The 24,636-nt window shown below is 46.5% G+C and overlaps 3 protein-coding genes across 3 annotated transcripts in view; 2 read left to right on the plus strand and 1 right to left on the minus strand.

Annotated features, from left to right (window-relative positions):
- Nucleotides 1–24,636, plus strand: part of NSD1 (nuclear receptor binding SET domain protein 1) — a 274,149-nt gene that overhangs the window by 41,952 nt on the left and 207,561 nt on the right. The window lies entirely within an intron of this gene.
- On the minus strand, nt 2,791–17,506 carry RAB24 (RAB24, member RAS oncogene family). The gene is made up of 8 exons (XM_075276426.1): nt 17,127–17,506; nt 11,872–11,940; nt 11,561–11,639; nt 9,305–9,372; nt 9,123–9,222; nt 6,858–6,908; nt 5,942–6,004; nt 2,791–3,045 (listed from the first exon to the last, which is right to left on the minus strand). Exons 1-8 carry the CDS (start codon nt 17,241–17,243, stop codon nt 2,981–2,983), a joined length of 612 nt encoding a protein of 203 aa, XP_075132527.1. The 5' UTR covers nt 17,244–17,506; the 3' UTR covers nt 2,791–2,980.
- On the plus strand, nt 17,651–24,428 carry PRELID1 (PRELI domain containing 1). The gene is made up of 6 exons (XM_075276427.1): nt 17,651–17,741; nt 19,110–19,331; nt 21,461–21,686; nt 21,775–21,888; nt 23,156–23,234; nt 24,064–24,428. Exons 2-6 carry the CDS (start codon nt 19,240–19,242, stop codon nt 24,201–24,203), a joined length of 651 nt encoding a protein of 216 aa, XP_075132528.1. The 5' UTR covers nt 17,651–17,741; nt 19,110–19,239; the 3' UTR covers nt 24,204–24,428.

Genomic DNA, 24,636 nt, shown 5'->3' on the forward strand with positions numbered 1-24,636 from the left:
ACCCAATAGTAGAGAACTTAGCGAACTCCTGCTCCATCCTGCTGACTGTATATAAGTGATGAACAACTGAATGGATACGGGGTGTAATGCTGTCCATCCCATGTTAGAAATGCAGCATGTTTGACATAACCGGTTTCTTCCCCTTCTTTTTATTTTCTTCCCCCCTTTTGTTTGTAGGCGATTGCATTTCCTGTCACTAGTGGAAGGTGGTTGTGCACCTTCTATGAATATGTACTGTAATTCTTTGTATATAGAAGAAAACACGATACTGTAAAGTTTAAGTCTACTCTCGACTCCTGTCGTATTGTTTTGTTTCATTTTCCTGTTCAGGAACTTTAGATAGACGGATGTCTCCTCTACACTGGGCTCCATGCCAAATAAATTAGAATATGTTTCTCATTGAGTAAAACGTTCCATTTGTTACCGTCAAGAATCAGTGGGAAACCAAGGAAGCCGACTTAACATTAGTAGCGCTTGGGATCAGTTTCCGCCTAGTGCATCACTTCCTATAATCTGTGAAGTCTCGTGGTCAATGAAACCTCAATGTTTTCTATGCACGGGAGACGGGGTTAGAAGGAATCTCGCTCTGATGAATAATAGGTCCACACCCAGACTGGTTTATGGTTTGGTTAAAATTTGAGATCTATTCACTGCAACTAGTCTTTGACGATAACGTAAAAAAAAAAAAATCGGAGTATTACCGTATATACTAGAGTATAAGCCGAGGCCCCTAATTTTACCACAAAAACCTGGGAAAACTTATTGACTCGAGTATAAGCCGAGGGGGGGAAATGCAGCAGCTACTGGAAAATTTCAAAAATTAAAATGGCCAGAGTTTTTGGGTGCAGTAGATGCTGGGAAAGGGGAGGGGGGGGTGTTTTGGTTGTCTGTCTGCCCCTTCCCTGAGCTTCAGGACTGTCCCCCCCCCCCCCTTTGGAATTCAGCCTGGCTGAATATAGGGGATCTGCAGTGCTCCTATTAACCCCAGGAGCACTGCAGATCCCCTAAATTCAGTAGACCGGGCACTTTCAGACACAGGGATACCTAATGTGTATGTGTGTCATTTCATTTCTTTTTGCTTGACTCGAGTATAAGCCTTCACTACAAAAACTGTGCTGAAAAATTCGGCTTATACTCGAGTATATACGGTAGAGTAATAGCGGTTTGTATGGATCAGGCCTGTTCAGACCAGGAGTCTATTATTAGATATCGAAAACAAAAGGACCAAGTTGGAAGCGTTCTTGAGGAAGAGCGATCTAATAGGCAAAACTAGACTTGGTACTCATCACTTACTGTAAAGGGTGTGGTTTGGGGTTTCTATTTAGTTCCTTCTTTGTGTTACATCACATACTTTACATCTGGAAAGGAATATGTAAAAAAAAAAAAAAATTCTACTTAGTGGTAAAGGGGAACTTGCTCTAGAACTGCCTCCTTTGGTACGTAGTTCCCTACAGATCACTGCCTGGTTTTCATTAAACCTAGTAGCATAATATGGTTATGAAGCCAAGCCTGAAGATCTCCTCCAAATGGAGGAAATGTGTAGATTTGAAGTCTGCTACGTGTCAATTCGACAATAAATTATGCGACAAGGAGTTATCTAAATTTTCAACCCGTTGTTTGATTTTTCTGGCCGCATTTACATAACCAAGGCAAGGCCAAATATCAGCGGAGAGAAAAGTCTGCACTGAGGACTAGAGATGAGCAAACGCTGTTCGGATCAGCCGTTCTGAACAGCACGCTCCCATAGAAATGAATGGAAGCACCTGGCACGTACACTTTGTCGGCGACCGGTCGCTGGCCGGTCGTTCCATTCATTTCTATGGGAGCGTGCTGTTCAGAACGGCTGATCCGAACAGTGTTCATTCATCTCTACTGAGGACTTCTCCCTTGGCCAGTTTCATTATAGAAATGGCAGATACCTGCTGGACACCCGATGCACCACATTATAGTCTGTGGCGTGGTAACTGCTGTTCTAGTCGTCTAGTTCTCCATCTTTTGGTTTCCCCAGCGGGAGGGAAATAACCTTAAGGACAGTTCCTGTAGAAACAGAGATAAGACTGCAATCTTTCCTCCTGCCCTTACAGAAATACAACGCTCATGGCGGGTTCACACCTGCGCCCGGTCTCTGCTTTGTGGGTTTCAGCCTTCTGGTCGGGAAACGGAAACCCGGCCGTCAGTGTCCACCCGTGAGCATCTTCTGCCTGTCTGTGTCCAGTTAACAAAAACCGGTTTTGCCACGAAGTCCTGCATTTCCAACTTTGTGTCCGATTTCACCGTGGAGAGGCAGAAGTCGCTCACGGGCGGACACTTTGCAAACCCATTCAAGTCGAATTGGCAAACCCATCCGTGGAATTGGCGTAACCTCACCCAATGGACCTGTTAGACTTTTTTTTTTTTTACGCCCATTTGGTTCCATTTTTTTTGGAGTGTGACTCTCTTGAATGATCTAGTAGCACAGCACCTGGACCCACCAATGAAGAGAACACACCACACGTACTAAGACCATATAATAACAGATTACATTATTATTTTACTCCATAAAAGCATTTTTTTGTTGGGAGAATTGCTAATGAAATTTTATTTGAAAACACATTTGCTCTTTACTTCCTGGGCCGAGTAAAGCGTTGTACTCTCCGCTTGGTTTCCTTCAGCCGTATTCCTTCATTCGGTGTAGGAGGTTTTTGTTTTGTAAGAAACTATTTCACTACTACAAGTTTGTAAAGACGTAAGAAACCGGATCCAGTGTGTCTCCATTTTCCATCTCCCCCTTGATGTTCGGTGTCCCCTTCCATCATGTAACGTGCATAAATAGGTGGTTTGGCATACATGGAAGATGGAAACGTCTCCCAGACAAGGCATGGATGGTTGATGTTGCGATCACTGAGCAGATTTCAACACACCTTATGCTTAAAAAAACAAACAAACTATAAAGCACAAAGACAGTCCGAGATGTTCTTGTCAAGGCCATGGGCTCGTGTCTTTAGTGATGGCAGCAGGTGTAAGACGTCAAGTCTTTCCTCGAGTTCAGATCCACTCCCTTTGACTCTGTAAATAAAAACAATTGTCATTCTTGTAGACCAAGTACTTATTTCAGCTCTGACTGATGGTAGTCTTTTGGGTGAAGGCCTCATGTAAGGAAAATAAAATGGCAGACAATGCTATATGTTATAGTACCTGCAACTTGAATGAGATTTCACTAACCTCACCCACGTATTGCAGAATAAGAAGAGCCGAGGGAAAGCCACTTTATCAAAAACTCATTATGTTAATTTTATCTGTGGAATTTTAAGCATTTTCTATATACACAGTCCAGTCACATTAATGTGACCACCTGTCAAAATCCAGAATAGCCCCCTTTGGCAGAGCGGACCACGGCGAGACGTGCAGGAAGAGAGGGGATGTTGTGATGATGGTCACTGGGATGTTGAGCCATGCCGACTCCAGGGCCATGGCCAGCGGCGCTAGGCTATGCGGTTGAGCATCCACCGATCGAGGTGGTCCCACAGATTCTCAATTGGGTTCAAGTCTGGTGAATTTGCTGGCCAAAGGAGTACGGTAAACTCATCTTGGTGCTCCTTGCACCACACACGTACACTGTGAGCTTTATGACGTCGCATTGTCCTGCTGGTAGATGCCATCATCCTGAGGAAAAACATTTCGCATGTAGGGGTGAACATGGTCCGCAAGGATAGATGCATGCTGGTGTTGATCCATCGTACCTTCCACAATGATGGCTGATGACACGTGCCTTCTGTGATTGGTTATTTAACATTGATGTCAATAGTAGGCGATGGTCACATTAATATGACTGGACTGTGTATATGTAAATAGAAGAAAAAGTCAAGTATGTGCTTCTTGCTCCAAAAGAGACCAAGTCAAAACCAATTGCTTAAAAGTTATCCAAGATTCCAACCATAAGCTGGTGGAGACAAAACCTGTGGTAAATAATACCCCCAACCCAATACTCATACAGTTCTGCTAAACAGTTTACATACCCCGGCAGATTTTTTTGGCCTTTTTTCCAGAGAATATGAATAACAAATTTTTTTTTTTCTCCTCATGGTTTGTGGTTGGGTGAAGCCATTTATTGTCAGACTTCTGTGTTTCCTCTTTTTGAATCATAATGACCCTGTTCAAAAGTTTACACCCCCCAGTTCTTAATACTGTGTATTGCCCCCTGTAACATCGACAGCTTGAAATCTTTTGTGGTCGTTGTGGATGATGCTCTTTATTTTTTCCCATTCTTCTTGTTCCTGGGTTATCTTGCACGTCCTGCGCACTTGAGATCTCCACAGAGGGGCTCAATGATATTAAGGTCAGGAGACTGCGATGGCCCCTTCAGAACATTCACTTTCTTCTGCTGTAGCCAATGACAGGTGGACTGGGCCTTGTGTTTTGGATCATTGTCATGTTGGAACGTCCGAGTACGTCCCATGTGCAGCTTCCTGGCTGATAAGTGTAAATCTGTCTCCAGTATTTGCTGATAACGCGCTGCATTCATTTTCCTTCACCTTTGACCAAGTTTCCTGTCCCTCTGAAGCTCCCACATCATCCGTGATCCACCTTCATGCCTTACAGTAGGAATGGTGTTCCTTTCATCATTGTTGACGCCTCTCCAAATGTAGCGTTTATGGTTGTGGCCAAAAAGTTAAATTTTTTTCTCCTCATTCCAAATGACCCTGTTCCAGACGTTTCGAGGCTTGTCTCTGTGCTGTTTGGCGTATTGAAGGCGAGATTCCTTGTGGCATTTGCTCAGTAATGTCTTCTGGCCCATTTTTCTTCAAGTGCCTCCTTATTGAGCATCTTGAAAGAGCCGCACCAATAGTTCTCAGAGAGTCCTGGATTTTAGCTGATGTTGTGTGTGGGCTTTTCTTTGAATCCTGAACAATATTCTGGGCAGCTGTGGCTGAAATTTTGGTTGTGCACCTGACCGTGATTTGGGTGTAACAGAACCCCTAAGTTTCCATTTAGCAATCACAGTGTGAACACGGCTGTCCGGCATTAGCAATTGCTTGGATATATTTTTGTATCTCTTTCCTGTTTTATACAATTCAACTATCTTTTCCCGTAGATCTTTTGCGACAATTTCTGGGCATGTTATCGGGCCAAAGTCACCAGGATATGTGAACTTATGAACAGGGCCATTTTGATGTTTTTGGTTGTCGTGATTTAACCACTTCCGGACCGCCCATAGACTATAAGCGTCCAGGAAGTGGTTGCCTAGTTCTGACAGGACGTACAGGTACGTCCAGTCAGAACGCAGTAGCTGCATGGAGATCGTGCAGCTGCTGAAGCTGGGAGCCGGCTGTAACTTCAGCCGGAGATCCCAGAGAGATGACAGGTAAGGTTTATTCCCTTCCCTGCCTTCTCGACTGCTGTGTATACAGCGCTCAATGAGCACTGTATACACGGCTATGGGCGCCGCCATGATGCGGCCGCCCTCTGACCCGGCGGTCATGTGATCTGCCGGGCTTAGTGTCTTACAAGAGACTCCTATTTCATGAAATCTCTGCTCCTTTTATTCTTATTCAGTGACTAGAGATGAGCGAGTACTGTTCGGATCAGCCGATCCGAACAGCACGCTCCATAGAAATGAATGGATGCACCTGGTACTTCCGCTTTGACGGCGGCCGGCCGCTTAACCCCCCCGCGTGCCGTCTACGTCCATTCATTTCTATGCGAGCGTGCTGTTCGGATCGGCTGATCCGAACAGTACTCGCTCATCTCTATCAGTGACAGATCTGTTTATATACACTAATAGGACATTCACTTGTCTTTTGGGCTTAGAGCAGCAGTCTCAATGAATAATATCTATAAATCTAGTTATCAACCTGCTCAGCTCCTCCTGCCTATAGCCTGCATTGCATTTTCCATGTGACAGGCTTGCTTTAATGCCAGGCTGGTGAAACCCTTCCAAGATGAAAAACGTTATAATGCCCACCTGTTTGGACTTGGAAATCACTGTAATTCACATAGTCTTCTGCGACTTTCTGAAACAGCTCATCTGGTTGATAAACACATAACAAGCATCACATCAGATAACAATATAAACTATGAACGATTGCAGCACCTGCCGAAACTAAGTAAGGGCCCTTCACACTGGTGGTGTCACTGTACAGGTATCTAGTGCCATATACTGCCCACAGGCTTATATGTTATGAGAAACAAAGCTTGTACTTGTTGGTCGCCCCCTGTTGATAAGGTGCTGAATAAGGAAAAAAAAATGACGTGTGTATTTCTGACCGGCACTCATCCTGCCTGGCGCAGAGTAACACGGCCCTTACATGCAGATTGCAAAGCCTAAACAATGCGGCAGATCTACAACATAATAGGCAAACAGCAATTTTAAGAACAGGTGAAATTTATTAAGACTCCGCACATCAGTGTCTGGATTCCGTCCAGGGGAGTCCACATGGGGACCCCCTGAACGTAAAGCAATTGCAAGCGCTGTAAAAGCACATGGACTCCATAGAATATAATGGGGTCTGTGTACTGGCCACACGAATCATGTGGACACGAAAGTAGATGGTGAATTACTTTCCTGTCTGTGAGATCCCTGCGGAGATCTCGCGGCAAGCACATGGACCCCATTATAGTCTATGGGGTCCATGTACTTTTACTGCACTTGCGTTTGGATTCCATTTGCGTCCCTTGGATATGGATCTTAGTACTTGCAAGGAAATATTACCAAACATTTCCCTTCTCCCCCAAGTACAGCCATAGCAGCTGAGCCTGCGGCCCTGGTACATCCACATCCACACCGAAGTCCCGAATGAAAAGAATGGGTTTTATTCTCCCAGAATTTTTTCCCCTTATTGATGTTCTGCACTTTATTTTATAAATTCTTCAGAACTTACCTACGCTTTGTCCAGTTTTACTGGATGTTTCGCAGAGGTGAGCTTTAATCTCTGTAGAAAGGAGAAATATAATGGGAACAATGACCGCAGAAAACAGATTAGAAGAGACAAAAATAGTATAAAATACGTCTTTGTAAGATGGTAACAAGGTGTCAGACTTGGGGAAAGATTTATTAAACTTGTATCTAATATTTCTTAAACCAAGGTACTTTGGAATAAGATATGCCAAGTTTATTAAAGGGGTTTTCACCACTCAGGATTTCCCTAACTCTCTGGTCTCCTCTCTCCTCCACTTCCTGGTTAGGTCCGCAGTGTGATCAGAGCTTGTGAGAAGTTATTTCTGGGTTTACATACAGAGATAGCAGACATGAAGGCTCTGTATCAGGGCTAATAACTAAAAGCAATAGGCAGTGAGAGGAAGAGAAGAGAATACAGACGGGCGGGACCAGGGACTGAGTCATTGGCCGAACACTAGAGCTAAATAAAGAGAGGTGGTCTGAAACCGAGGAGACATATTCAGCCGTAGATGACAAACAAAGTAAAGCATTGGGTAAAACGCTTCAGTTATCTTAAGCTATGACCCTAGAGATGGGAATATCCCTTTAAGAAGTGCATGCTTATATACTCCTGTAATAACTTCTACAATGTTCAAGGACATTCATCCATTACTGACAGAATCCTCTCCGAATGAACAGGGAAGTCTCCAGTAATAGAATAGCAGAAGTTACTGGAGCAGACACATGATCACAATTCCCATTATGGAAGTTTTGATATACTCCTACATGTTCCATGTTCCTGCTACTGGGTGTGAACGCAGGTCACTATAATATCAATGCTCCAGGCTCTCTTTTGTGCACTTTATCACAACTTGCACTATGATAAATGTATGCAAATCTATTCTCCAGGATGTAATTAGGAGAACAGTGCCTCTGTATGCCGCCCTCTAGAGGACAGCCTCCTTAACATCATGCATGACTCAGGTAATAAGCCTACTATCATGATGCGGATTTAATTGCCAAATTAGTATTTCTATTCCAAAAGGAACAGATTCCCAGCTATGGACAGCGCTGTTTCGGTCTTTTGGACCTACTCAGCATAGCGCAGGGATACTGATTTGGCAGAGTGAGAGACTATAGACCAGGGTCAGGGGATAATCGTACACATCAGGGAGAGTGTGTGCCTACATAGGCAGTACGGAGACTTACAAGTCATTCCTGCTCATCCGCTAGGGATTCTGGGTAAAAAATATGCAAATCTATTCTCCAGGATGTAATTAGGAGAACAGTGCCTCTGTATGCTGCCCTCTAGGGGCAGCCCCCTTAATATCATGCATGACTCAATTAATAAGCCTACTGACATGATGCAGATTTAATTGCCAAATTAGTATTTCTATTCCAAAAGGAACAGATTCCCAGCTATGGACAGCGCTGTTTCGGTCTGCCTCTAGAGGGCAGCATACAGAGGCACTGTTCTCCTAATTACATCCTGGAGAATAGATTTGCATATTTTTTACCCAGAATCCCTAGCGGAGCAGGAATGACTTGTAAGTCTCTGTACTGCCTATGTAGGCAAACACTCTCCCTGATGTGTATGATTATCCCCTGACTATGATAAATTTATGATCAAGGGAATAACAACACTACTCAGGGAGTGTGCACCTTTACAGGTGTATGGAGATTTACAAGCCATTTTTGCTCCACTGGGGGATTATAGGAAAAATATGCTAATCTGTTTTCCTGCTTGCTGTCTCTTAGGACAGCCCCCTTTAACATCATGCATGACTTTTTTCAATAAGCCTAATAACATAGTGCTGGGATTATTGGCAAACTAGTATTTCTATTCTGGAAAGGACAGATTCCCTGCTGTGGACAGTGCTGTTTCAATCTGTTGGATCTCTTCAGCACGGCGTAGGGATACTGGTTTGGCAGAGTGAGAGACTATAGACCAGGATCAGGGGGATAACAACACTCCTTAAGGAGAGTGTGCACCTTTATAGGTATGGTATGGAGACTTACAAGCCATTTTCGCTCCACTGGGGGATTAGGGGAAAAATATCTGATAAACTTACTAATATGGTCATAAGTCCTCCTGATAAGTAGTGTACGTCACTGACCATTCGGTGATCTGTTCCCAGCATGGCCGCTGATGGAGGATCATGTGATCAGACCGGTCCATCGGCAGCCTCCACCAAATAACATAATGCATAGGTAGTACTACATGTGCGCTAGTTTCCTGTGCCATATACCAGCCATTGTTTGACCTTACCATCTGCATAATCCTGAACATCATGAAAGTCAACTTGTCTCATGCTCTTGTCATGTTCCACCAAGTCGCTTTTTGTGCCACAAATGTATATCCGGCAGTGCTGAGAATAGAAGGAAACATCATTAAGATCACAGGGGCATGTTTCGCCCCCACGTGATAGATCGGCGCCGCCGTATACCAACCTCTTCAAAATTCTGCAGCTCATTCACCCAAAATTTCACTCTTTCAAAGCTGCTGCGGTCTGTGAGATCTGAAAGGAGATGAAAATCTGTAAAATAACTGTGTTCTCGTGAAATTCCATGACATCAGATTATATAGTGACAATCATATGACTGGTCTTGTCCTGGCTATATCCAGGCATCAGTACAGAACATGTAATATAACATACATAGATGTACGCTGTGAAAGGGGCAATTACATAAACCAATAGTCTATATAGGGTTTGTAAGCATTAGAGACGAGCGAGTAGTATTGGATGGAATACCTCGCTCCCATAGGAATGCGTGTAAGCGGCCGAACACCAAGGGGTTAAGCGCGTCAAATATTCACTGTGCTTAACCCCTTGGTGTTCGGCCGCTTACACGCATTCCTATGGGAGCGAGGTATTACTAGAGATGAGCGAGTAGTATTCGATGGAATACCTCGCTCCCATAGGAATGCGTGTAAGCGGCCGAACACCAAGGGGTTAAGCGCATCAAATATTTACTGTGCTTAACCCCTTGGTGTTCAGCCGCTTACACGCATTCCTATGGGAGCGAGGTATTCCATCGACTACTACTCGCTCGTCTCTAGTAAGCATTTGTTTTCCTTCTCATACACATCAATGGCGACACCTCTGAGAAACACGGATTAGGAACGTCCTGAGACTTCTTGACTCTGGCATTGTGGACTAGAGTACTTGATAAATTCCTTCCATTGAATCCGGTTGTATTTGTACAGAAAATGTCCTTTACCTGCACTTTACTGAAAGTGGTTCCACAACAATCCTCAATGTTCTCATACACGCATGAATGCTCATACAATGTAGAGACAAAGCACAGTCTATTATTTTCCTTAATTATAGTTAGATTTTTTTCTAACTTGTTCATAGTAATACTGACAGCGTGACGGGGAAAGACGTACTGCACCTTTACCGTAAATGTACAGCTTGGGAACTAAACCAAGTGCCGTCATCCTTGGGTATCCGCTGTAATGTACCGCTAACTCACTGCAGAAGTGCTGAAAACTGAAGAAAACGCTGATCCTTAGACTTAAGGCCAGGTTCACACGGGGTATTTTGGACCGGAATTTGACGTAGAGGCCGCCTCAGATTATGGTCCAAAAAACGGGTAGCCGCAACTGGATGCAGTGCACCGTCATCTAGTCGCAGCACTCGGCTCCAGTTTAGGCCCAAATGAATGGGCCTAGTCGGGAGTGTCTTCAGGCGGATGTCTCGTGGCTGAACTGGCCGTGGCTTCCACCTGAAGAATGAGCATGTTGCTTTTTTTTTTTTTCCGGTAGCGTTTGATTGATTTCAATGGGAGCCGTCTTTTTAGTCAGGATTTTAAGGCGGATTCCTCCTCAAAATTCTGACCAAAATAACCCGTGTGAACTCAGCCTAAGGGCCCCTTCACACGGAGTTTACGTTCGGTGTATTCTGTACATTTTACACGTGTAAAATGTAGTCAGCCATTGAGTTCAATGGCATGTTCGTATAACGCGCGTCTTATGGATGAATGAGCCTAATCGGGAGGGAGTCTTGAGACTCAGCCATGGAATGCGTGTGAAGATAGGGCATGTCACGTTTTTTTTCCACTACCTAAAAAAAAAAAAAAAAAAAAATCACTAGCAGAAAAAAACTGCTAGTGACTCCCACTAAAATAAATTCTGCGTCAAAATCTGCCTGCAAAAGACTCGGTGTGAACGTACCCTAAAGCATTTATATAGCGCAGTGAACAGCAAGAATAAAAATCAAAATCTAGAAATGGTGTTTTGTTTTTCTTTCATCTCAAGTCTCCAAAATATAATAAAACGTTATCAAAAAGTGGCACCAATGAAAAAGTACAACACCTCCAGCAAAAAACAAGCCCCTAACTAGCTTTGTCAATTGAAAAATAAAAATGTTACTGATAAAAGAAGTGTTTGGGGTTTTTTTTTGTCAGTGAAAGAGAAATAAATCCCAATAAATCAGTTATTGCTACCCCACAGAATAAAGTAAAGTCTATTATAGTCTAAGGGGTCTGTGCGCTTTCACTATGTCTGGGGGGGGGGGCAACTCCCCAAACGGATATGAACCAGGCCTTATTCAACAAAATAGGAACAAATACAAATCTCACGGAAATCTCGGGCCTAGTGTGAGCTTGGTCTGAGCTGTCTCTACTTGGGATTTCGAGCTTCAATGGGCCCAGGTCGCGTACAGAACAATGGTGGTAATAAGCCATAATCATATAGTCTGTTACCATAGCAAACAATGGCGGCTTTAGCTCCCCGATAATAAATGCGACTCATCGCTTCATAGCGTTCTGAGCCCGCAGTGTCCTAAAAAACAGAAGAGAAGAAGAAGTTACGTAAAACCATTCATATATAGAATTAACCGCAGAACCCAAAGCCTGGAGGCCGCAGACTAGGAATCCATTAGCCACAACTGTCTTTAGTGGTCTCCAAGTCCGTCCCCTCCACAGACAGAAAGAATTTCTACACGTATTTATTGCGGAAGAAAATCTGAAGATTTTTCAATGGCGGCTTAAGATGATATTCTTCCAGTACTCACCCAGATTCCCAGCGTCACATTACGCCCATTAACATTTATAGCTTTGGCAACAAATGCCGCCCCAATAGTCTAAAACAAAAGAAGAAGGAGAGAACGTCACGAATATTGTACATGACATTTACACGACCCTGTCCAAGCAAGGATAGTCAATTTATTCATACATTTCTAAGAGGAGTAACAGAGGAACGGCAACAAGCAGAGTTACAAGATAAGATTATCCTTCATTATTCAAGCGCAAAGCCGCTTCATAGGTTACCCACAGAGGGGATGAAGACTGGTATAGGAAACATCATTTTGGATAAAATCCCCACGTTATAAAACAATGGTGAGAATTTATCAAGACTGGCGATAAGTCTGCTCCCCCCGCAGCCCCCCGGGGATAACAGCTGATCACCAAACCATCCATTATAAAAGGAGTCAACTTTATAGTCTTTGAAGACAAAAACACACCATTGCTGTGTGCGCAGTGTTCAGTGTATTCTATCAGATCTCCTAATTACCAAATGGCACAACATACTTGCAGCTGTAATACAGCAATATGTGAAATTTGACGCATCCCCTTGCACATGGATGTATTACAGATATATTATTATTATTATTATTGTTTATTTATATATCACCATTAATTCCATGGTGCTGTACATTATTATATTAATTCCATGGTGCTTTACATTATTATATTAATTCCATGGTGCTGTACATTATTATATTAATTCCATGGTGCTGTACATTATTATATTAATTCCATGGTGCTGTACATTATTATATTAATTCCATGGTGCTGTACATTATTATACTAATTCCATGGTGCTGTACATTATTATATTAATCCCATGTTGCTGTACATTATTATATTAATTCCATGGTGCTGTACATTATTATATTAATTCCATGGTGCTGTACATTATTATAGTAATTCCATGATGCTGTACATTATTATATTAATCCCATGTTGCTGTACATTATTATATTAATCCCATGTTGCTGTACATTATTATATTAATTCCATGGTGCTGTACATTATTATATTAATTCCATGGTGCTGTACATTATTATATTAATTCCATGGTGCTGTACATTATTATACTAATTCCATGGTGCTGTACATTATTATATTAATCCCATGTTGCTGTACATTATTATATTAATTCCATGGTACTGTACATTATTATATTAATTCCATAGTGCTGTACATTATTATATTAATTCCATGGTGCTGTACATTATTATATTAATTGAATGGTGCTGTACATTATTATATTAATTCCAGGGTGCTGTACATTATTATATTAATTCCATGGTGCTGTACATTATTATATTAATCCCATGGTGCTGTACATTATTATATTAATTCCATGGTGCTGTACATTATTATATTAATTCCATGGTGCTGTACATTATTATATTAATTCCATGGTGCTGTACATTATTATATTAATTCCATGGTGCTGTACATTATTATACTAATTCCATGGTGCTGTACATTATTATATTAATTCCATGGTGCTGTACATTATTATATTAATCCCATGTTGCTGTACATTATTATATTAATTCCATGGTGCTGTACATTATTATAGTAATTCCATGGTGCTGTACATTATTATATTAATTCCATGGTGCTGTACATTATTATAATAATTCCATGGTACTGTACATGATTATATTAATTCCATGGTGCTGTACATTATTAGATTAATTCCATTTTTGCTGTACATTTGGGGATTTACATACAGTACACAAAATATACAGACAAATATAATACTAAGAATGACGGGCTGGCACAGTGGGGTAGAGGGCGCTGCCTGCGAGGGCTTACGTCTATGATTTTGTATAGGACTGTAATGAGGTGCTTATCCTACTGTATAGAGCGCTGACTGTACCTCTGACTGTCTATGGGGCACACAGGCGGATTCTTAGTTGAGGGAATATTGTTTGACAGTACAAAGTGTCAGGTTATTGGGAGATCTCTAAGAAAATAGAAGGTACAGCGGTAAAATGTCAGTACAGAGAGACATCCTATAAGAGAAGGGGGCGCAGCAGAGACATGTCAGGATAGAGGGACATCCTATGTGCAGGGAGTGGGACAGTGTCAGTTATCTGGAGATCCTATATGCTATATGATGGGTGTAGCGGAATAGTGTCAGGATAGAAGGACATCCTATATACAGGGAGGGATGTAGTGTAGCAGGATATAGTGACGGGACATGAGGATGCAGTATATGAGGGAGGGGTTGGTAAGGGAAGTGTCAGATGGAAGGAATGTGCTAGGAGGAAGTAGAGGACAGGGGGTTGAGAATTCAGTGACAGGGGAGTGGGGATCAGTGACAGGGGGTTGGGGATCAGTGACAGGGGGTTGGGGTCTCAGTGACAGGGGGTTGGGGCTCAGTGACAGGAGGTTGGGGGCTCAGTGACAGGGGGTTGGGTCTCAGTGTCAGGGGGTTGGAGATCAGTGACAGGGGGTTGGGGTCTCAGTGTCAGGGGGTTGGGGATCAGTGACAGGGGGTTGGGGTCTCAGTGTCAGGGGGTTGGGGATAAGTGACGGGGTTGGGGCTCAGTGACAGGGGGTTGGAGATCAGTGACAGGGGGTTGGGGATCAGTGACGGGGTTGGGGATCAGTGTTAGGGGGTTGGGGGCTCAGTGACAGGGGGTTGGGGCTCAGTGTCAGGGGGTTGGGGATCAGTGACAGGGGGTTGGGGATCAGTGACAGGGGGTTGGGGTCTCAGTGACAGGGGGTTGGGGTCTCAGTGACAGGGGGTTGGGGTCTCAGTGTCAGGGGGTTGGGGACTCAGTGACAGGGGGTTGGGGACTCAGTGACAGGGGGTTGGGGGCTCAGTGTCAGGGGGTTGGGGACTCAGTGACAGGGGGTTGGGGGCTCAGTGTCAGGGGGTTGGGGACTCAGTGACAGGGGGTTGGGGGCTCAGTGACAGGGGGTTGGGGATAAGTGACGGGGTTGGGGCTCAGTGACAGGGGGTTGGAGATCAGTGACAGGGGGTTGGGGATCAGTGACGGGGTTGGGGATCAGTGTTAGGGGGTTGGGGGCTCAGTGACAGGGGGTTGGGGCTCAGTGTCAGGGGGTTGGGGATCAGTGACAGGGGGTTGGGGATCAGTGACAGGGGGTTGGGGTCTCAGTGACAGGGGGTTGGGGTCTCAGTGACAGGGGGTTGGGGTCTCAGTGTCAGGGGGTTGGGGACTCAGTGACAGGGGGTTGGGGACTCAGTGACAGGGGGTTGGGGGCTCAGTGTCAGGGGGTTGGGGACTCAGTGACAGGGGGTTGGGGGCTCAGTGACAGGGGGTTGGGGGCTCAGTGACAGGGGGTTGGGTCTCAGTAACAGGGGGTTAGGGATCAGTGACAGGGGGTTGAGGCTCAGTGACAGGGGGTTGGGGACTCAGGGGGTTGGGGACTCAGTGACAGGGGGTTGGGGTCTCAGTGACAGGGGGTTGGGGTCTCAGTGTCAGGGGTTGGGGGCTCAGTGACAGGGGCTCAGTGTCAGAGGGTTGGGGTCTCAGTGACAGGGTGTTGAGGTTTCAGTGAGAGAGGGTTGGGGTCTCAGTGTCAGGGGTTGGGGGATCAGTGACAGGGGGTTGGGGTCTCAGTGACAGGGGGTTGGGGTCTCAGTGACAGGGGGTTGGGGGCTCAGTGACAGGGGGTTGGGGGCTCAGTGTCAGGGGGTTGGGGGCTCAGTGTCAGGGGGTTGGGGGCTCAGTGACAGTGGGTTGGGGGCTCAGTGTCAGAGGGTTGGGGTCTCAGTGTCAGGGGGTTGGGGACTCAGTGACAGGGGGTTGGGGGCTCAGTGTCAGGGGGTTGGGGACTCAGTGACAGGGGGTTGGGGGCTCAGTGACAGGGGGTTGGGGTCTCAGTAACAGGGGGTTGGGGATCAGTGACAGGGGGTTGAGGCTCAGTGACAGGGGGTTAGGGATCAGTGACAGGGGGTTGGGTCTCAGTGTCAGGGGGTTAGGGATCAGTGACAGGGGGTTAGGGATCAGTGACAGGGGGTTAGGGATCAGTGACAGGGGGTTGAGGCTCAGTGACAGGGGGTTGGGGTCTCAGTGTCAGGGGGTTGGGGACTCAGTGACAGGGGGTTGGGGGCTCAGTGACAGGGGGTTGGGGTCTCAGTAACAGGGGGTTGGGGATCAGTGACAGGGGGTTGAGGCTCAGTGACAGGGGGTTAGGGATCAGTGACAGGGGGTTGGGTCTCAGTGTCAGGGGGTTAGGGATCAGTGACAGGGGGTTAGGGATCAGTGACAGGGGGTTGGGGATCAGTGACAGGGGGTTGAGGCTCAGTGACAGGGGGTTAGGGATCAGTGACAGGGGGTTGGGTCTCAGTGTCAGGGGGTTAGGGATCAGTGACAGGGGGTTAGGGATCAGTGACAGGGGGTTGGGGATCAGTGACAGGGGGTTGAGGCTCAGTGACAGGGGGTTAGGGATCAGTGACAGGGGGTTGGGTCTCAGTGTCAGGGGGTTAGGGATCAGTGACAGGGGGTTAGGGATCAGTGACAGGGGGTTAGGGATCAGTGACAGGGGGTTAGGGATCAGTGACAGGGGGTTGGGGACTCAGGGGGTTGGGGACTCAGTGACAGGGGGTTGGGGTCTCAGTGACAGGGGGTTGGGGTCTCAGTGTCAGGGGTTGGGGTCTCAGTGACAGGGGGTTGGGGCTCAGTGACAGGGGGTTGGGGTCTCAGTGTCAGGGGGTTGGGGATCAGTGACAGGGGGTTGGGGTCTCAGTGACAGGGGGTTGGGGCTCAGTGACAGGGGGTTGGGGTCTCAGTGTCAGGGGGTTGGGGATCAGTGACAGGGGGTTGGGGTCTCAGTGTCAGGGGGTTGGGGATCAGTGACAGGGGGTTGGGGTCTCAGTGTCAGGGGGTTGGGGGATCAGTGACAGGGGGTTGGGGGATCAGTGACAGGGGGTTGGGGTCTCAGTGTCAGGGGGTTGGGGATCAGTGACAGGGGGTTGGGGTCTCAGTGACAGGGGGTTGGGGCTCAGTGACAGGGGGTTGGGGTCTCAGTGTCAGGGGGTTGGGGATCAGTGACAGGGGGTTGGGGTCTCAGTGTCAGGGGGTTGGGGATCAGTGACAGGGGGTTGGGGTCTCAGTGTCAGGGGGTTGGGGGATCAGTGACAGGGGGTTGGGGGATCAGTGACAGGGGGTTGGGGTCTCAGTGTCAGGGGGTTGGGGATCAGTGACAGGGGGTTGGGGTCTCAGTGACAGGGGGTTGGGATCTCCGTGACAGGTGACATCTCTCCGCTGTGACTTACGTTCTGGTAGGGTCCCTGTAAGAAGCGGTGATGGACGTATCTCTCCACCAGGCTGGTCTTCCCCACTGACTCCTTCCCCAGCATCACCACCTTGGCGTCCACCCGCTGCCCGCTCATGTTGTGTAACGTAAAAGTGCAGAGTCCGCGGCGGATCCGTCATGTGCGCACAGCCCGCAGTCACTTGTCAGGGCCGGCCATCCATCCGGTACCGTGCGATCGTGGTAAGTGGCCTCTCCTACACCCCGCTGGCCACGTCTAGAGCGTCCCCCTGAGGTCACACCGGGCACAGCACTCCGCTGCCTACAGCACCTGCTGCCATGACATGTTCTCTGTTGTTCTCTACGGGCCCCAGTCTGTCACTGCTCTAGCCTAACCCCGCCCACTCCTCTCAAGACACACCCCCTCGCACCGCCGCTTCCACTAGACCACCGCCCACTCCTGGGTTAGGCCCCGCCCATCAAACTTGTTTCCGGAGTTTCGGAACGTGACGCCGGAATCAGCTGCTGCGCTGTGGTCACGTGATGCTGCACGTCCTCTCCCTCTGGGCCGGAAGTTCTGCGCGTCCTGCAGCTCCCTCATGGCGGCCGAAAGGAGCTGAGACCTTGCGCGGGGCGGGTGAGTAGATAACGCGGAATGAGCTGTCAGTGTGAATGGAGTACAGGCCGAAGCGCAGGTCATGCGCAGTTATCGCTTGCGGTACCTCAGTGTCTGTTTTCATCCCAACTCTGCAGCTGTGACCTGTCCAGTCCTTGCCCTTTACAACATGTCCTATTCATTAGCTGTACTGGGGTAATGGCTGATAACAGGGAATACCACACTGCATTCTTGTATATGGCGGTATTATCAATGGGATTATCTTATCTTTAGGGTCATAAGATCCTTTGTACCTTAGTAAGTAAGCCTCAGTCTATGGGACTATGTTGTGTTTAGGTTCTGTTCACACCTGTTAATGTGGCCTCATTTGCAGATTATGTAAAAAAAAAACAAAGTTGTCACTTTTGACACAAGAAAACCTCAAAAATACACGGGGCTCCTTGTAATCCTGCATCCTGGGGCGCTTACATTAGGAAAAAAAATTTAAGAGGAACTCTGAAATAATAATAATAATCAGAGACCTAGGAGAGGATACAAACAAAAAAAAAACAGTGACTTACCTCTCCTGGGCTCCGGCGCGCTCCTGGCTGACGTCGGCCATCTTCAATGATGGAAGAGACGTCACTTGAGCCGATGCTTAGGACTCAAATCAGGCCCACGTAACATCTGGGACGTCACCAAGTAGACACGAAGCCTTCCAGAGCCCAGGAGAGGTAACTTTTTTTCCTCCCTGACCTCCAATCATTATACTTGAAAGGGGCGGGGGGTCTAAAAAGACCCCCTGGTATAATAATAGTGGGGTTCCGTGGCTTTATTTACCGATCCCAGCTTCAATCCGGCCCAATATAAGCGCTGAGCGTCCTGAACCCACTTTGACTAGTGTGTACAAAATAGGACAGGTTTTATTACCAAGTAATCCAATGTATCAGTTATTGATAGCCTTGCCTTCCCTGTGTGGCTGCGCACAGCTGTCAGTCGCTTTGTCGGACCGCCCACTGGACCCCTAAGCTGAGATCGTGCTGCACTGCATCATCTATATGACAGGTTCCCTTTAACAGGCGCTATAAAGTTACTTAGAGGATAGGCGTTGACACTGTAGATTTTTTAACCGTCTTGCCCTGCTGGTTTCCCGTTCCTGTTGCATTTAATGACTCTGCAGTAAAGTTTATAAACTTCCTTTTACCAAGTGCTGGAATTTTTGTTCCCCATATTGGTTCAACTATATAGAATCTTTTTTTAGGAACTGACACATGATATGACAGAATGTTTGTCTTGGTGTATAGAAAAGCATTGCACTGGTGAATAGACGGGATCCCAAGCTGTTAGTGATGATGTTCAGTATTACCTGTCCTAGATTATAAAGCATTCACTTGTCTATTTTGTGTCCAGTCCCCTCAATAGGACACACACCTAGCATCACGCTGGATTCCGACGCTTTCTGTAGGTGACCTTACCACATCACTGCCATCCTCTGATGGTTTCCTGAGTCGGGCCTGGCGCAAGGATTCTTCTGGGAACAATGGTGAAGTATTTTCTAGGCTTGAATGAGCTGAAGAGCTCCTGGGACCAAGTGTTTACCGCATTTTGGCAGCGTTATCCAAACCCCTATAGGTAAGGCAGGTCTATTAGAATATTAATATATGTATATATCTGTAAAGGTAGTCACTGTGCACACCCCATAGTTACAGTATTTTTTGGACTATAAGGAGTCTTGTGGTCCAAAGTTAATGGGATACAACAGTGACCAGACACAAAACTCATTTGCCCTGCCGGATCATTATAAATCTCTTGACTGTAATAACTGCTCTGCAATCTGCTGTATTTTCTATGCTCGGACTGCGCAGTGTCCAGCTGCTCATATGTAGTACTGTACAAGTATTTGGAGACACTGCAGTCTGAACAAAGAACAGTTATTACATCCCAGTACATTGCAGAGCATTTATTACAGCCAAGGGAGAGCAAGAGTGCAGAGCAGGCATTATAACCCAGGGGGGCGGAGCAGGCATTATAACCCAGGGAGGCGGAGCAGGCATTATAACCCAGGGAGGCGGAGCAGGCATTATAACCCGGGGGGGCGGAGCAGGCATTATAACCCGGGGGGGCGGAGCAGGCATTATAACCCGGGGGGGGCGGAGCAGGCATTATAACCCGGGGGGGCGGAGCAGGCATTATAACACAGGGGGGGCGGAGCAGGCATTATAACCCAGGGGGGCGGAGCAGGCATTATAACCCAGGGGGGCGGAGCAGGCATTATAACCCAGGGGGGCGGAGCAGGCATTATAACCCAGGGGGGCGGAGCAGGCATTATAACACAGGGGGGGCAGAGCAGGCATTATAACACAGGGGGGGCAGAGCAGGCATTATAACACAGGGGGGGCAGAGCAGGCATTATAACACAGGGGGGGCAGAGCAGGCATTATAACACAGGGGGGGCAGAGCAGGCATTATAACACAGGGGGGGCGGAGCAGGCATTATAACACAGGGGGGGGGGCGGAGCAGGCATTATAACCCGGGGGGGGGGGGGGAGCAGGCATTATAACCTGGGGGGGGGGGGGCGGAGCAGGCATTATAACCCGGGGGGGGGGGGGGGGCGGAGCAGGCATTATAACCCAGGGGGCCAGAGAAGGCATTATAACACAGTGGGGCAGAGCCGGCATTATAACACAGTGGGGCAGAGCAGGCATTATAACACAGCGGGGCAGAGCAGGCATTAAAGCACGGGTGGGGTAGAACAAGCATTATAGCACTAACCCCTCGTTCACATCATCATCTGGATTCTTTGCAGAGGAGTCCGCATGGGGACCCTCCGAATGGAATACCAAACGCAAGTACAAGCGCTGAGCTGTAAACGTGCACAGACCCTATAGACTATAATGGGATCCATGTGCTTACCGGCAGATGTCTGCAGGGATCGTGCGGACGGGAAAGTGGTTCACAATCTACTTTCCTGTCCACATGATTCATGTGGGCAGTGTGCGGCAAGCACACGGATCCCGTTATAGTCTATGGCAGGGGTAGGGAACCTTCGGCTCTCCAGCTGCTGTGAAACTACAACTCCCAACATGCTCCATTCACTTCCATGGGAATTCCAAGAACAGCAGAGCAATTGTGCATGCTGGGAGTTGTAGTTTTGCAACAGCTGGAGAGCCGTACGTTCCCTACCCCTGGTCTATGGGGTCCGTGTGCTTTTACAGCTCAGTGCTTGCACTTGTGTTTGTATCCTGTCCGGGGGGTCTCCATGCGGACTCTCCCTGGATGGAATACAAAAGCAGATGTGAACCAACCCTAAGACTGTTGCTTTATGCATGGTGTTTGGGCAGTGAAGAGTGACCCTGTGCTTAGCCTTGCACCGCTAGAGTCTTGTGTTCAAATCCTGTCAAGGACGACATCTATTTTCTCCCAGTATTGTGAGCCCTATATGGGGCAGTGACTGTCACTGTCTGTAAAGCGCTGCAGAATATGATGGCGCTATACAAGTGTAATAATAATGAAATTCCCTCTGGACAAGGCACGTGTCAGTTTTATACAGTTTTTCAAAAAGGGAAAAACATAACACAATACACCTTTCCCTAATTTTCATCTTCATTCAGTTCTATGATGGGTCTTAAGTCATAAGACATCTGCGACTTACCCTACGCATAGGTCCGAAAAATCTACGATTGGAAAATCTTGTGACTTTGTATGGAATTTGTTGAAATACATAAAGTTTGATTATATTAATTTCCTTTTTGGCATAAAGCAAACATGTCCTGTCTGAAGACATTCTATACCGCGAGGTAACCAGTGACCACAAGCTGCTGACCCGGAGACTATTAACCAAGACCAACCGTCTGCCGCGATGGGCGGAGCGATTCTTCCCGGCCAATGTGGCACACGCTGTGTACGTTTTAGAAGACTCCATAATCGATATCCATAAGAAAACCTTGACCACTTACACCTGGAACATAAACCACAGCTCTGTCATGGTAGGCCGCCCCATGTTGGAGATTCGCTTTTAAAGCATATAGTTATGTTTCACGGATATTTACCCCCAGTTTTTGTCCTTCCTTGCAGTCTGTGGAAGAACGCTGTGTATACTGTGAAAATTCAGAGAATAAAAATTGGACCGAGGTTAAAAGAGAGGCTTGGGTGTCCTCCAAGGTGTTTGGTTTTAGCAGACCAATACAGGTAAGATCAGTGTGACTAAGTCAATGATGCGATGTATCTAGAATGTAAAGTGCTTTCCGAGCACTTCTGACATGACAGTGAGCTGAGTGCAGTGGCCATATGGCTCTAAGTGACTTTGCTTGTTGTTGTTGGAGATGTGAGCAGGGCCTATGTATCTGTATACCACTGTTCAATTCCTTAAAGGGATCCTATCATTGGATACCCCTTTTTTTGTGCCTTAAGAAAGACTATTCTTCTCCTCCTACCTTTAGATGTCTTCTCCACGCTGCCGTTCGGTAGAAATCCGGGTTTTCTTTGGGATGCAAATGAGTTCTCTCGCAGCACTGGGGGTGGTCCCTAGCGCACAAACAGCACTGGGGGTGTCCCCAATGCTGCAAGAGAACTCTCCAGCGACACCTCTATCTTCTTCTATAACACTCTCTCCCTGCGTCTTCTTCCATCCTGGGTTTCAATCTTCTAGGCCTTGCGTATGCCAGCGGCTACAAGACAATGGCCACTTACTCAGTAAACTGTGTAAGCGGCCACAAGAAAATGGCCGTTTAAAAGAAAATGACTGCTTACACAGCTTACTGAGTAAGTGGCCATTTTCTTGTGGCTGCTGGCATGTGCCTGGCCTAGAAGGCTCTGCCCGAGGCCTAGAAGATTGAAACTGAGGACGGAAGAAGACACTGCGAGTGAACTCCTTTGCATACCGAAGAAAACCCGTATTTCTACTGAACAGTGGCATCTAAAAGTAGAAGAATAGCCTTTCTTAGGGAGCCTTCACACGATGTAACGCTGCGCTCATTCTGATCGTAAAAACACGTTCAGAATGAGCACGTAAAAAGCAGCTCCCATTGACTTGAATGGGAGCCGTCATATGTATGCTCCCCATTGAAATCAATGGGAGGCTTTTTCCCCTATTGCTTTCGTGTATTACGCACGTAATAAATTGAAACTGCTTTTTACGCGCTCTTTCTGAACGTGTTTTTACGATCAGAATGAGCGCAGCGTTACATCGTGTGAAGGCTCCCTTAAGTCTATTCCTATGTCTATTCAGCCTTAAATATATCACATTTATGCTGATGTAAGCGGTTTAAAAAAAAAAAAAAAAAAAAGGTTTTTTTTTTTGCAGGAATTGGGTCCAACTCCAAGCTAATGCCGTATTATAACAAGCCTCCCCCAAGTCTCTGTAGCCTATTGCTAGTCAGTGTAATGCCGTTTATACACACGGCCAAGCAGTCCTTCACTGTGCACACTCAATGATTCTCTTTGTTCTGTTTTCCAGGAGTTCGGTTTGGCTAGGTTTAAAAGTAACGTGACCAAGGCAATGAAAGGATATGACTATATCCTGGCAAAAATGCAAGGTAAGTTGGCAAGTGACATTCAGCTCTTAATAGCATCTCCTCCTTAATGCTGACCGGTGAAGTTAGCAATGCCTGAGTCATGAGACAGGAAGCGTGACTAGAAAGAGGTCACGTGGAAGATAATGGCAGTAAACAAGTGAGCCATAGGATCTATGCTAATACCATGTCATCATCATTCCAGGGATAATGGAGACCTTGTTCTATGTGTACGGCTGCTATCCAGACTATTTATATATACGTTCTAGGATGTAAAGTCTATGTATGTTTCAGGCACTAGATGCCCAGGAAAAACAATGATCACCTATGTAGTGTGATAAGCGCTTTACTATGCGTATAGGTTTCTGTTTGGGGGTCCCCAAGTGGCCTCCCTGAACAGAATCCCATACGCAGATGTGAACCGCGCCTTAGTAAACACCAGTATTATCTATAAAATTAACAATTCTGGAACATACCATATATACTCGAGTATAAGCCGAATTTTTCAGCACAGTTTTTGTGCTGAAAAAGCCCCCCTCGGCTTATACTTGAATCAGAAAAAAATGTTTTTTTGGGTTTTTTTTGGAGGGTGGCGGGCTGTGACCAGCCGCAATATCAATGTATAGAATCTCCCATAGAATAGTAGAAAAAAAAGAATGGGTTTGAAAGATGCCGGCAGGTCCTCAGTTTTGTGCAGGAAACGGAAACCTGAATGAACGGAGACCGGGCGCAGATGTGAACGAGCCCTGAGTTATAATAGAAGATCATACAGAATTGGTATCTCATGGGGAATACTAATAATGGCCATCACAGACGTGTTAATGAGATTTTTTTTTTTTTTCTTTCCCTGAAGGCGACATGCCAGCTCGCACACTAGTGGAAACTGCAAAGGAAGCAACAGAGAAAGCAAAAGAGACCGCCCTGGCAGCAAAGGAGAAAGCCAAAGACTTGGCCAGTAAGGCAGCTACTAGTAAGAAGCAGCAGTATGTGTGACCGTCCCGGGCCTGCCTTTCGAAATTCTGCAGGTACTAGAGGCCGGCATGGTCGCTGGGTTCATAGGTCATCTGAACCAAAATTTAACTTTCTATATTTCAATCAACTCTTTCTATATCACATTGAAAGTGAAGATGAAAACTTGAATGTCGCCCTGAGCAATGAAGTGTCCGACAATTACTCTTTTCTAAGCTTTAATTTATGATTAAACAATGCTCTTAATAAGCCGCCATGTCTCTTTCCTCTCGTCCGAGCCAGAAAAAGAGCCTGTTTGTATTGGCCGCTGCAGCAACGGGTCATCAGCATTTCAGTTGGCTATCTAATAGAGATGAGCGAGTACTGTTCGGATCAGCCGATCTGAACAGCACGCTCGCATAGAAATGAATGGACGTAGCCGGCACATGGGGGGTTAAGCGGCCGGCCGCCGTCAACG

Source organism: Leptodactylus fuscus, chromosome 5 (assembly GCF_031893055.1).
Source record: "Leptodactylus fuscus isolate aLepFus1 chromosome 5, aLepFus1.hap2, whole genome shotgun sequence".
NCBI lineage: Eukaryota > Metazoa > Chordata > Amphibia > Anura > Leptodactylidae > Leptodactylus > Leptodactylus fuscus.

Coding starts and splice junctions, on each gene's coding strand:
- RAB24 (XM_075276426.1), bottom strand. CDS start 17,243: ATGAGCGGGCAGCGGGTGGACGCCAAGGTGGTGATGCTGGGGAAGGAG. Junction 9,373..11,560: donor AGCCGCCATTGTTTGCTATG/GTAACAGACTAT, acceptor ATCTCCTTTCAG/ATCTCACAGACCGCAGCAGC. Junction 9,223..9,304: donor AGCTGCAGAATTTTGAAGAG/GTTGGTATACGG, acceptor TTCTATTCTCAG/CACTGCCGGATATACATTTG.
- PRELID1 (XM_075276427.1), top strand. CDS start 19,240: ATGGTGAAGTATTTTCTAGGCTTGAATGAGCTGAAGAGCTCCTGGGAC. Junction 19,332..21,460: donor CGTTATCCAAACCCCTATAG/GTAAGGCAGGTC, acceptor TTTGGCATAAAG/CAAACATGTCCTGTCTGAAG. Junction 21,889..23,155: donor GTTTTAGCAGACCAATACAG/GTAAGATCAGTG, acceptor TCTGTTTTCCAG/GAGTTCGGTTTGGCTAGGTT.